The following is a 12413-nucleotide window of genomic DNA, read 5'->3' on the forward strand; positions in this document are numbered from 1 at the left end:
AGACACGATCACAGATGGATTATTGTAATGCCTCATCACTCTGATCTTCTCACAGGAGCTGAAGCAATTTCTCTGGGTCACTTTGCACAGCCTGTTACTGGATAATTGAGTAGTGATAATAACATTCTTGTTTGTAAGTGTCTAATCAGGTTTGGAGTCTTTTAAAATGAGGGGCTTTTTTTTTTTTAGTTCATCAAGTGGAAATGTATTATAGGAAAAAAGGCAAATCTAACTTTTTTTTTTCTTTTTATCACTCATGATGATACAGTTTAGAGTCTTCAAAAGCAATTAAAAATCATCCCAAACAGTGGCTTAACTCACTGGCATTGCACTCTGCTCCCACCCAGGCTCTATCTTTGTCTGTGTTCTGCAGGGAGGAATCTGCATATTTGGGATTGCACCTGGAATGCTTCTGCTCCTGGTTTGAAAGGCACAGCAGTGCCCTGTGAAATGTTTCATTTATCACTTCTCTCTGGATGTGTTTGTGCAAAAAAGATTGTGATGATTTGGGTGTCGACAGGGTAATGAACCTGTAGTACAATCCTGTTAATTCAGTTTCCTTAAATGTAATTTATTGCTTAGGTGTCTTTAGCTGTTTTCTTACAGATGCTTTGGGTTTTTTTTATTTGAGTGCTTTTTAGATGAATTCCATTAAATTGTCTTAAAAGATATTTGTCTTTAGAGTGAAAAATCAATATTTTATTTTCCTCTGCTAATGAGGATTTCAATGTTTTTCACTGACCAAATGGAAGATGGGGCTTAACTTTTCTGCTTTTTACATTTCTCAGTTATTTTGCTGAATTTGGGCCTTTCATTATGTTTAGGTCTCTACCCAATAGCCATGTTTTCAGTGATTAAGATGATGTTTCCTTGCCTGCCTCCTCCTCAGATTTCAGGGCAGTGAAAAAGGGTCTGCCTTGCTGATATCAGATCTCTCATCAGATGTGGGATCCTGAGGAGTTGGTTAAAAATTCCCTCCTTGAGCCTTACCATCCTTCTGACTTCCACCTGTCTTGTAACCTTTTTCTTCCTTTTCCTTCCATTTTGGTGAATAATCTCCTTTATACCTTTCCTTTGGAGGTGAAAGGGAACATCTTTGTCTTTTTTTTGCCATGATTCCACTATTGTTTTTTATGTTCTGCCTCCCCCAGTAAACTAAAACAAAATCAACACAAATAGAGCCTTGTGTTTGAATTTTCTGAAACCTGGAGGTGTATTTAGGAATTGCTGGTGTGAGGAATGGCAAATGATGGGATGATTTTATGCTCATGCACATACCAGGCAGACTGTTGATATTTTGATTTCTTTAGGCTTTGTTTAGAGCTCAATGGATTGATGAGAATACCTGAGTTTTACTCCCTTCAATACTTGGGGGATTGTGTCTCATCCTGCTTTGCCCCTGCTTTCTGTGCCTGAGAAGGTGCCTGGAAAAATTTTTGCCAACTGTCAGGACTGTCTTTTTTTGTCCCATCATGGTACAAATCATTCCCAGGCATCTGCCATTCCAATTGCAGACTGCAAGTGTCAGCACAGGGAAAAATGTTCAGGAAAAGGGATGTTCTTGGATCACTGATTTCTGACAGAGGCAAAGCTTAGACTTTGTACTGTCTTGTCTTTTTTTTTTTTTTTTTATTTTTTCCCCCACTTTTTATTATACCCCTTGGATTTATTTCTATGTTTCTTGTGTTTAGGTCACTGTATTTAACAGTGAGAAATTACTAAATTTTAAGGTGGCACCTTGTATGATCTACTAAATCCAAAGAAAGTACTTCATTGTTGCCCAGCTCATCAATCACAACATCACTGAGGAGAAAAGGAGAGAAAACTTTGATGTCTAAGGCTGTGGAAAACCTGATGTTCCACTGTAAGACAGTCAGGGCTGTTGCTATAAACCTGCAGAAGAACAGTCGACTGCTTAATTACAGAATTTATCTTTTCTACTTTGATTTTTATTTTATCTAAATAATCTCAGTGGTCCCTTTGCTCCAGACTTTCACTTTGATTCATAACTTTTATTTTATCTGTATAAATATTTCATGCTGCATTTCATTAATCAAAGGGATGAGAACTAATTTTCCCCTTACTTTTGAAATTGTTTTTCATTTAGGACCAAACTTCCCACTTGCAAAAGCATTACAGGGCATTTTTAGCATTATTTAGCCCTTAAAAAAGGCAGGGAAGGTGAATTAAATATAAGTTTCAATTAATTGTTCAGAGACATTTTATTAATATTTTTGAGTACACTGAATTGTCTGTTGCCCAAAAGTATTTTAGATCTTTTGAGAACCGAAGGGAAAACCAGGGCTTTAAATGGACAGTTGCAGAATATGGGAGGAGAACTTTGGGAGAATGTGAGGACCCCACAAAATAACTTCAAAATCACAAAGGTATTATTTAAACTTACTAAAAGATGAAGGAGAACATGACGAGAAGGAAGTGTGCAACACCACACCTCTACAGTGCATTCTGGCACTGAGTTGAACAGATAAAAATATCCTTATATTACACACAACCTCCATGGAAGTTTTTGGGTTTGGCATCATTAGGGTAAAAGTTCTTGCAGGTGAAACAGTCTGAAGGGGGACATAGAGAAGGGTGGAGAAAGAAAAAAGGACACGTGGTTTCATGGTTTGCTTTCTTCCTTCACTTTGTTGGTGCTGATCACTCCAGGTCACGAAATCCTACACAGAGCAAGGCCAAGCCTGACCCAGTTTGGAAGTTTAAAAGTTGGATCTTCTCTCTTACATCTTAGTGACACCCCTGTCTGCCCATTAAGGAGGAATTTGAAACACCAGTTTCAGCCTGTTTTGTCTTGTGGAATATACAGTGAAGCTTTGACAGGCAGGAATATCCCAAGGGTTACTGGCTAGATCCTTACAGAAGACTTTCAAGTGCACAGTGGGTAGAGAAGTAGGAATTGCAGCACCCTGGGGAAGGACTGACGTGGCAGAAGAGAGGAAAGACCCCTTCTGTACAAAACAAAGAACCAAGTCCAGCCTTAGCTATGCCAATAGGTACAGGTATAGCAAATGCCAAGCCCAGCCCAGATCTTTACCCCTCTCTGTCCAGCCTGGCTGTGCAGTGCTCAGTCTCTTTGCTGAGTGGGATGGACTTGCAGCCCCACTGACGAGCTTATTGTGCCATGAGCCAGTTTAGTTGCCAGATTCTTCAAGTGCTAAAGGAAATTTTGTATCTGGCTGAGATACTCAGCATTTTCTGGGCTCAACACAGCAGCACTGTCCCTTCTGAAAAGCAGGAGAAATTCCCTTGCCTGTAATACTTTGTCATTTCATCCTTATGGCTTCAAATAGTTGAGTATAAGGAATGTTGATTGAACTTGCAAAAAATTTATGCAGCCCTTCTCCCTCCCCTTGCTTCCTCCTGCTCTCCTTCCCTCACTGTTCTTGTGTGAGTGAGGTAATGGTACCTATTGAACCTGGTAGTCCAGAAGTGTCTCTTGTCCTGTGTTTGTCGATCTCATAAACTGTTGATGTGCTCCTTTAACCACAGTGTTGAGGGAACAGATCTTTGCCTTCTCTGCCCAAAATTCTTGCAGGTGCAGATTGTTTGTCACCTTCTCATTTCAGTTGGGGTATCCACTGAGCACTGTTGAGGTTCCTCCTGCTTCCCTCGAGAGTTGTTGATTTAGTAATAAATAAACCTTATTCAGGAGAAATCTTTGCCTTTTCTTCTCTTGCACTACCAATGAATGTCATCTGATATCATCTCTGTCCAGGCCAAGTGCAGTCACTCAACTGTGAGCCCTTTCAGTTCTGCCTTCTCTTTTATGTGCCTTTTATTTGTTTATTTATTTATTTATTTGATTCTTCATGTACTTCTCTATGCTTTTTTACATCAATAACTTCCATCAACTTCCTCTGCAGCTCTCCCTTGCAACTCTTAGTCTGAGCTTACTGGAAAATATGTTGTTGGATCATATTTTACCATTAAGTAACATGTAATTACATATCATCTTCAAATTGTCTCACTTTCAATTAGGTTTGGATAAATCATTTCTTCTCTTAGTTTATCACTTTCTTCCTATGGAACATTGCAGAGAAATATCTTTTTAATAAAAGCTTCTGAAATCCCACTTTTGTTTTGTTGAATACATCCAAGTAGCTCACGCAGTGTTTTCCACCACAAAATGCATCTGGATTGTCAGCATTGTGTTTATGTGTGTGCATTACAGCCCTACAATTGTTTTCCAGGGATCTTGGTGTGTTTGTGGCTGCCATTAAGATGAATGTGCAGCAGATGCTGTTTTAAAATGAAGCACTATTGTAGAGGCTGATGGATGGAAAGTTTGTCAAAAGTGGGGAAAGCTTCTACAGGGGATGCAAAGCAGCTGGAAAAATTCACTGTTATGTGCTGCTAGTATGAGTCTCTAGTTCAGCTGTGCTGCTTTTGATTAGAAAGTTAGATTCTATGGAAGTGTCAAACAGAGTTCCAGAAATTCTCTAATTTTATGGCACTTGCAATGTGGTATTCACCTCTTTGTTCTTAGCCAGGGAATCTACCAGTCTTGCTTGAATATGTGTTAAGAAGCAGCATAGCATAATAAAAGTTGGCAAATGTGAACTGTGTTTATTACTTCTACATGAATGTCTTGTTGGCCAATGGAAATTAAAATGCCCTCTTGATTGTTTCATTTGTATTTGTGGAGAATGGCTTGTACAGCAGATGAACAATGCCAAGTTCTTTTATTTTTTTTTTAGTTCTCTATTATCTTACCAACAATGCTGTTCTGTGCTTCAAAGCACAACTATAATTAGAAATGTGATTATGTAGAAGTGGCACCATCTTATTCAGTCCTGCTTCTTCCTGTGTCTCGTCCCATTATGACTATTTTTGCTTTCAGGTACCCAAGTTTCTCTTGGGGTTACACCAACTAGGTAGTATTTGTTTCTTGCAAGGGATTTTGGTCTATACTTGCACCTGTCTTATCAATATGCAGGGCTCAGCTCCAGTGCTTGACATTTCTCCTTTCTGAATCTCCAAAGTGCCTTTCATCCTGCTCTGTGGTGCTCATTTATCTGTCTGTCTCCTGCATCCCAGACATCTTTACCTACTGGGGAGTGTATCTCTCATTTTATTTTTTTCCTAGGGATTCCCAGAGCCAGTTTTGATCTCTTCTCAGTCTCTCCTGATGGTCAATATCAAGCTGATATTTAGAAAATAATATCTTTCCACCTTACATCTTATCAAGTTATCAAGAGAGAGAAGGATAAAATAGTTTATTTTGTGCTTTAGGTTCCCATAAGTGGCAGAGGTAGACAAAGCTCTTCATGACTTAATATTGGGATTGCAAGTTCTTTCTGCAGGATGAGAGAATCCTTCTTGTGCAAATGAAGGCTAAACTGAAATATGTCTCATTGATGCTCACTGGGGCCTGATGCACTATGGCCTTCTTTTATAAAACTTACTCCTTACCAGAATGGCTTCAGAAACTCCTGTCAGAACTTACTGCATTTGAGATAGAGTAAAATATTCAAGTTTCTGTGTTGGTGTCAAGAAAAACTGGCATATTTTTTACAATTGACCACTATATGGAAATGTAAAGCAGAGTGGTGGTATTGGAATGTCTCCTACCATTTATTGGAGAACAAAAATCATGTGTTATACTGGTAAGACAGAGAAGGATAGAAAGGGACTGTGGTGGAATTGTTGGGGAACCTTCAAGCCACATGGAGCCTTCAAGCCCTCTGGGTAAGAGCTGGACAACCCATGGCAGGAGTGTCCAGAAAACTGAAGGTTAATCTTAAGCTCTGAACAATACAAATTTTTTCAGTGTCATAGAATCCACAGTTTCAGGTTGGAAGGGGGACTGCAGTCACATGGATGGCAGAACCAAGATTATCAGAGGTGTGCTTTGCACTTGGGTTTATAGGGTTTTGTTAGAAGTGATATCTATCTATTAAGCTGTATCTGTATGAAGTATATATAAGTATTATTTTCAAGGAATTAAGGGGATTTTTTTCACTGTTTGCTAAGTTCTTTCTATTACTTTATATATCATTTTTGTCATGGAAAGGGTGTAAAAATAAACGTAGGGATGCCCACATGCAGAATGTTCCAGGCAGAAATTTAGTTGCCAGGAATTTCCTAAAAGTAGATTGCTGCTGGTATTTGCTGGCCTCAGAAATAGTGCTGTGTCAGCAAATGCACAAGTGAGTGGGTCTGTATCACAGAATCATAGAATCAAATAGGTTGAAAAACACCTCCGAGATCATCAAGTCCAACCCTTAGTCCAACTCCAGTCCCTTTACCAGATCATGGCACTCAGTGCCACAGCCAATCTCAGTTTAAAAACCTCCAGGGATGGGGAATCCACCCCCTCTCTGGGCAGGCCATTCCAATGCCTGATTCCTCTCTCTGGAAAGAAGTTTTTTCTGATCTCCAACTTCAATTTCCCCTGACAGAGCTTGAGCCCATCATGCCCCCTTGTCCTATTGCTGAGTGCCTGGGAGAAGAGACCAACCCCCACCTGGCCAGAACTTCCCTTCAGGGAGTTAAGACAGGGATGAGGTCACCTCTAAGCCTTTACACTGAAAGGAGTTTTCTCATTTTGCTTTTGCATCTAAACCACTTAGTCTGCTAAATGTGATGATACACCCTTTAAAAATGAGAAACACTTTTATTAGAGCTCACATTGGGATCCAGATGCTTTGATTGCCTTCCATAAGCATCAGGTTTGGTTTTGTGTCGGGCAATGGTGTCACATTATTTTTTGCGTAGCTGAAATTTCTTCGATTTTCAACGTTTCTTCTTTTTCTCTTTTTTCTGTCTTGCAGTTTTCAGTGAGGAGCTACACGCCAGTCTATACTTTGTCAATGCATCTCTGCAAGAGGTAGTGTTTGCCAGCACCACAGGGACACTGGTGCCCTGTCCAGCAGCAGGGATCCCCCCTGTGACGCTCAGATGGTACCTCGCGACGGGCGAGGAGATCTACGATGTCCCAGGGATCCGCCACGTCCACCCCAATGGCACTCTCCAAATCTTCCCCTTCCCTCCTTCAAGCTTTAATAACTTAATCCATGATAACACTTACTATTGCACAGCTGAAAATCCTTCAGGGAAAATCAGGAGTCAGGATGTTCACATTAAGGCTGGTAAGTAGAGGCTTTTATTGGGTTCAAGGGGGCAGGAGAAAAGGGGAAATTTGGGGGTTTGAAAGAACAGCAGCAGTCAGGGGAGGGAGATTGGATGGAAATGTAACCTCTGAACTCTTAACAAGTAATAATGTTCCCAATTTGAATTATTTTGGTGGTGAAAATACAGCTTTCCAAAGATCATAATCAGCCGAGCACAAGTATAAGGAAAAAGAAACTGATAATGAAATCCTTGATCAGACCATGTTTACACATGGAAGATCTGTGAGGGGAAAAGATAAGTCTTTGGATTTTGTCCAGGAGCTGGAAGAAAAAAAGGAGAGCTTGCCTAATCACATCCCTTCTCATCGGCTTGTAGTCACCTGTGCTCTGTTTTGAGAGAAGATCTTGTGTCCTGTGCAATGATTCAGCAACTGCTGTGGCTCCGCAGGCAGTGCTTTCTCTTTTAGCTGAAAGATGCAAATAAGCATAATAGTTTGGCATCTGTTTTCTGGGTCAGCCAGTGGAGAATTAGAGTGGGATCAAAATCAGGCCTTTTGTTACAACACATAAACACACGATTTCCTAGTTCTTGAAGATTTTGTCTACCCACTTCAGTTAATTAAAATACTCGAACAAACAAACAAGGAGTAGTCTGGGAGCTGACCCTTGGCAAATGCAAATCCTCAGAACCTCTTTGTTGTTGCTGGAGCTAAGCTCAGCTTTTCTCAAGAGAAAAGTGTCTTTCCTTTGGAGATATGTCTTCACAGGACTTTCATAAGGAAAGCTGAACACTGAGTAAGTAGATTTGTCTGTGACTTTAAATAAGAAAATGTATTCTCTTCTTCTTAACAGTAAGTTAACATTCAGAGATCTGTAGTTTGTAGACAACTGGGAGGCAAGAATAAAAACCAGCTTGCCATGAAATTCGTGTCTCATTAAAATTTTAGTTTAGAGAAGTGGGTTTTCTTGCACAAGAAGCAAGTTATCATGTTACATATATGGGGAGTTTCTATAATGCTCTGTACTTCTTATGAAATGGCTTGATGGCCACAAAGAAAAGCTTGAAAATCAAAGATTCATAAGAACACACTGTAACCAACTGAATGTTTGAAACTCACTTGTGGGTTTTGTGCTTTTGGTTTTCTTTCATGGATTTGTGGACAAGTTGCCTGGCAGAATTATATTTAGAGACAACATAATGTATTTTTTTCATTTGTGGACTTGTTTCTGTATCTCAGTTTTGAACATCTTTTGGGCATCATTTTTTCCCAGTATAAGTTTGTAATTTTTCTGGATCTTAGATAAACAAAAAGTGATGTAAAGGAGGGTAAAACTTTCAGTGTTGCTGGCTTGGACTCTGAACTGGTGTTCATTTAGGTGTAAAGGGATGACAAGATGTAGCTTTGTTGCTGAGCCATTAATCCCATTAATCTTTTGGAACCCCAGGAGAAGTCTCCTTCCTCTGCTTGAGAAATAAACCTTGCAAGTAGAAGGACCTGAAAAAATGGACTTTGCAGTAGGCAGCTGTAGCTCAGAAGTTAACAACTTAGTTTTTTTGGTCAAGTTAGCAATGCCCCTTTACCTCTTTTCTTTTCCTTTTTAACCTTTTACCACTCATGTCTCTGTCTGACTCAATTTCTCAGTTAAACTGAGGTTTGGAGTTAAACAGATCTCCTTCTTTCATGTGAACTGAGCCTGTGTGTCAGAGCTGTGGTTGTGCCTGATGGCAGACAATAGTTATTGGTGAGCATCTTTTCCAAAGGCTTGTGTAATCCCTCAGTTGTAGGAAAACACAAACTCAGTGTGTTTTATGCTCAGGTGATAAACCCTGTGTTGCTAAAATGTGAAATTATAAATTTCATTTGGTTTAGTGGTGCTTTGAGCTATATTTCTGTTCATGTGAGCTCTGAACACCATTTCAGATTGGCCCTAATTAGTGTGGTTTTGGAGGGGCCTTTTCTAATCTCTTTTTTTCTGCTCCTCCTTCCAGTGCCTTCATCCAACAACAGGGTTTCCTAAAAATGCAGAAGCATCAGTGGAGCATTTGGTGATAGCAGAAAAATACAGCTCTGCCCATTCTCACAGACAGCTTGAGAAAGTCTGGAGCTGATTTACCTGCTTCCCCAAGGATATGGGAAGCTGATACAAGAGCTCCAGCTCACAGATAATTGTAATTGTGGGTTTGCATATAATTAATTAAACCCACCCCCCCAACCCCCCGAAACCACAACCCCACACCCAAACACCCAAACTCAGTCCTTTTCCAGGCCAGTCCCACATGGGAATAAAGGTGCATATCTCCATTTTGCCTTCAAGTTTTCTTGTGCAGTCCTGGCAGGGAGGAGTATATTTTTTTAGCAAGGAAATTCTCATATAAATTAATGACCTGGGGACTTGGGATTTTAAAAGAGGAAAATTTAGCAAAAGTAAAAATCAGCAGTTTATTCATGGGAACTGTCAAAACTATGATCTGGAAATAGCTGAGGGGCCTCCTAAACCACAGTAATGTAAAATTTTTAAGCACGGAAGTGAATAAACCTCTTCCCAGTTTTTGTGCCCCATGTGCTTTCTATGTTTGCTTTCGCTGAAAGGACCAACTGGGCAGGTTTTCCCAATGGCCAACTGCTCTGGAAAGTACAAAATCTTTAGCAGGGTGTTAAAATATTGGTGCTGAACAGGCCAGTTCTGTAAATGGTGGCTGGAGCAGGAGCATCAGACCAAAGTCAGCCTCATTAGGATGATCTCTGTGCCATTCCCTTGGTGTAGGACAAGATTAGAGGCTGCTTCATCACAGGGCAGCCAATGTTGTAAAGACACTGCATTAGAGGTGCTTAAAGTACCAGTTCAGCACTTAAAACAGGGTTAGAATCTTAACCTTTGATTGAAAATAAATTATTGACTTTTTAAAAACTGGTAATGTCCATCTTACAATAGAAAACAGATTTTTTTTTCTCTTTAAAAGATATTTAACTTTTAATTAAATCTGGTTTTAATTAAATTTATTTTTGGTTAGGACTTCTAACAGTTGTACTGTTATAGCAATGTTTGGGGTGGAGAACTCCAGTCTTCCTTTTAGCAGTGGTAGCAATGGACCTGAAAACTTGATACTGTTTTCACATCTCAGTACTCTGCCTTTTTTTTTGCTTAGAATGCATCTCAAGTGGGGCATTTAAAAATTCCAGTGCTCCTGTTACATAGAAACACTTTTACAAACTGAAAAGAATCAGTGGGGTTAAATGTAATTAGTAGAACTTGGTATATGTTTGTGGACAGGACATGTGGGCAAGAAATGTCCCTGTAATGTGGCATTTCTGCAGTGGGGTCATTCTTCTCAATAACTTTTACCCTCAGGCTTATACATATCTCAGACATATGTAATTTTCCAATAAATTCATCCCTATTCTCACCAAAACTATTCAAATGTATATCTGTGTTGACTGTGGTGATCTTTTTTTGCATCTTGACCTTGGAGAGTCTTTGTTGTTGTTTCCTGTCCTGTGTCTCCCACTTACATGTCGTAGTAAGCAACATCTGTTTCTTCCCTGCTCTACCACCTTCTCCATTAACTGTTGCTCACAGAAATTTTCATCCCTCATTCTTCATGGAATTATTTCACTGCCAGGATTTTCTTTCTTTGCATTCCCCTTCACAATTCAACTTCATATCATCTCAGCAATATTCTTTGTCTATCCACTTGTGCCTTTTTTCCCACTCTTTGTTCATTAAATTAATTCTTTCAGATGCAGGACAAATAATAGTCTGGATCAAGGTGTTTTTTTGAATCATGATGGGTTTTAGTAGAACATGTTTTTGTTTAATGCAATCATGGTTTGTTTCTGTTTCCTTACCATTATGTGATTCTTTCCAGGGCTGGTCAATTGAATGTAGCTCTTACCTTACATACTCTTATTTCTCTGTTTTTCTGGCACACTTTCCTTTTTCTCTCACTGTCACCTCCATTGATTTTTCTCCTTTGGTTCTCACTTCTTCAAAATCCTAATTGACACTGACCTTCTCTTCTCCCCTTTGGATGTCCAATTCACACACAGTCCCTGCATGTACCTCGTGCTCTTTGATACACCAGAAAACCTTCTTTGAAGGGAAACATGGCACGGGAAACTAGACAAGTAACAGAAGACTTGACCCCATTTAAACATGCAGTTCTTACACAAGTATTTCTCCTTGCCCTCAGAATTAGGTAAGGGAAGAGCACAGAAATGGTGAAATTCAGATTTTGGGGCAACAAAATGATTTGGGAACCCTTTCAAATATTAACTCTCAATCAGCCTTGCAAAATGGTGTCATTTACTGATATAAAGGAGTTCACAACTCGAGTGACCACCTTGGGAGATCTTCGCAAGGCTAACCCAGGAAATGGATGAGATGTGTGATTGGAACTTGTTTAATAAAACCTCTTTTTCCCCCTGCAGTTTTACGGGAACCCTATACAGTCCGTGTGGAGGACCAGAAAGCCATGAGAGGCAATGTAGCAGTGTTCAAGTGCATTATCCCCTCCTCTGTGGAGGCATACATCACTGTTGTCTCATGGGAGAAAGACACAGTCTCGCTTGTCTCAGGTAGGCTCTCATGGTTTTCCTTCTCATCTGGATGTTTCCTGGTTGGTTTTGCCCCCCAGATTCCTGATGATTCCTTGGAGTCAGTTATGGCTGAGTGGGATGTCATCCTTGCCTTACTGCATTTCCCTGCAGTGTTGCTGCATCCCTGTGACCGTGGCTGTGACATGAGGGCTTTGGACAGCTCTGCTTTTCCAGCAAGCTTGAGGGGGAAATAACAGGGTTTTTCTTTTATACCAGGCATAAAACCAGCTTTCTGGTGCTGGGGAAGGGGGTTTTCATTTTAACTTTGATAAAGAACTCCTACATGCCAAAGAAATTTGAGTGTCATAATGTGTGTTCTGGCTTGTAATTTTGTTTTAATAATAATGGTACTCATGGATTAGGAGAAATCCAAGTCTAAATTTGTTTGGTTATGTTTAAATGAGGTATGTAATTGATATTCATACTTTCATAGCATTTTAATCTCAAATATCTTCACAGATAACACTGGAGGCTTAAGCACATTTTAAACTGTGCCATAATCTGAACATATTGAAGTGGAACAATCCATACTAAAGTAGTTACATGCATTAATCCATTTACTGACAAAGTGAGGAAATGTGAGGCACTGGTCAGGAAGTGCAGGGGATTCAGGCAAGGAATATCTAACATTTTAAAGCACAAGCATTGTAAGAAATTCATGGGAGAAGGAAAATATAGGAAAATATATTCAGTATGGTACATGTCTAAATTTTATATTAGA

At 39.7% G+C, this 12413-nt stretch overlaps 1 protein-coding gene across 2 annotated transcripts in view; it reads left to right on the forward strand.

Moving 5' to 3' along the window:
* DSCAM (DS cell adhesion molecule) overlaps window positions 1–12413 on the forward strand; it is a 465618-nt gene that overhangs the window by 62756 nt on the left and 390449 nt on the right. For both annotated transcript variants that reach the window (XM_071566625.1, XM_071566633.1), the window contains exons 2-3: window positions 6795–7112; window positions 11525–11671. In XM_071566625.1, coding sequence (XP_071422726.1) covers window positions 6795–7112; window positions 11525–11671 — 465 coding nt within the window. The remainder of the gene's footprint in view (window positions 1–6794; window positions 7113–11524; window positions 11672–12413) is intronic.

Source organism: Pithys albifrons, chromosome 1, assembly GCF_047495875.1.
Source record: "Pithys albifrons albifrons isolate INPA30051 chromosome 1, PitAlb_v1, whole genome shotgun sequence".
NCBI classification, from domain to species: Eukaryota; Metazoa; Chordata; class Aves; order Passeriformes; family Thamnophilidae; genus Pithys; species Pithys albifrons.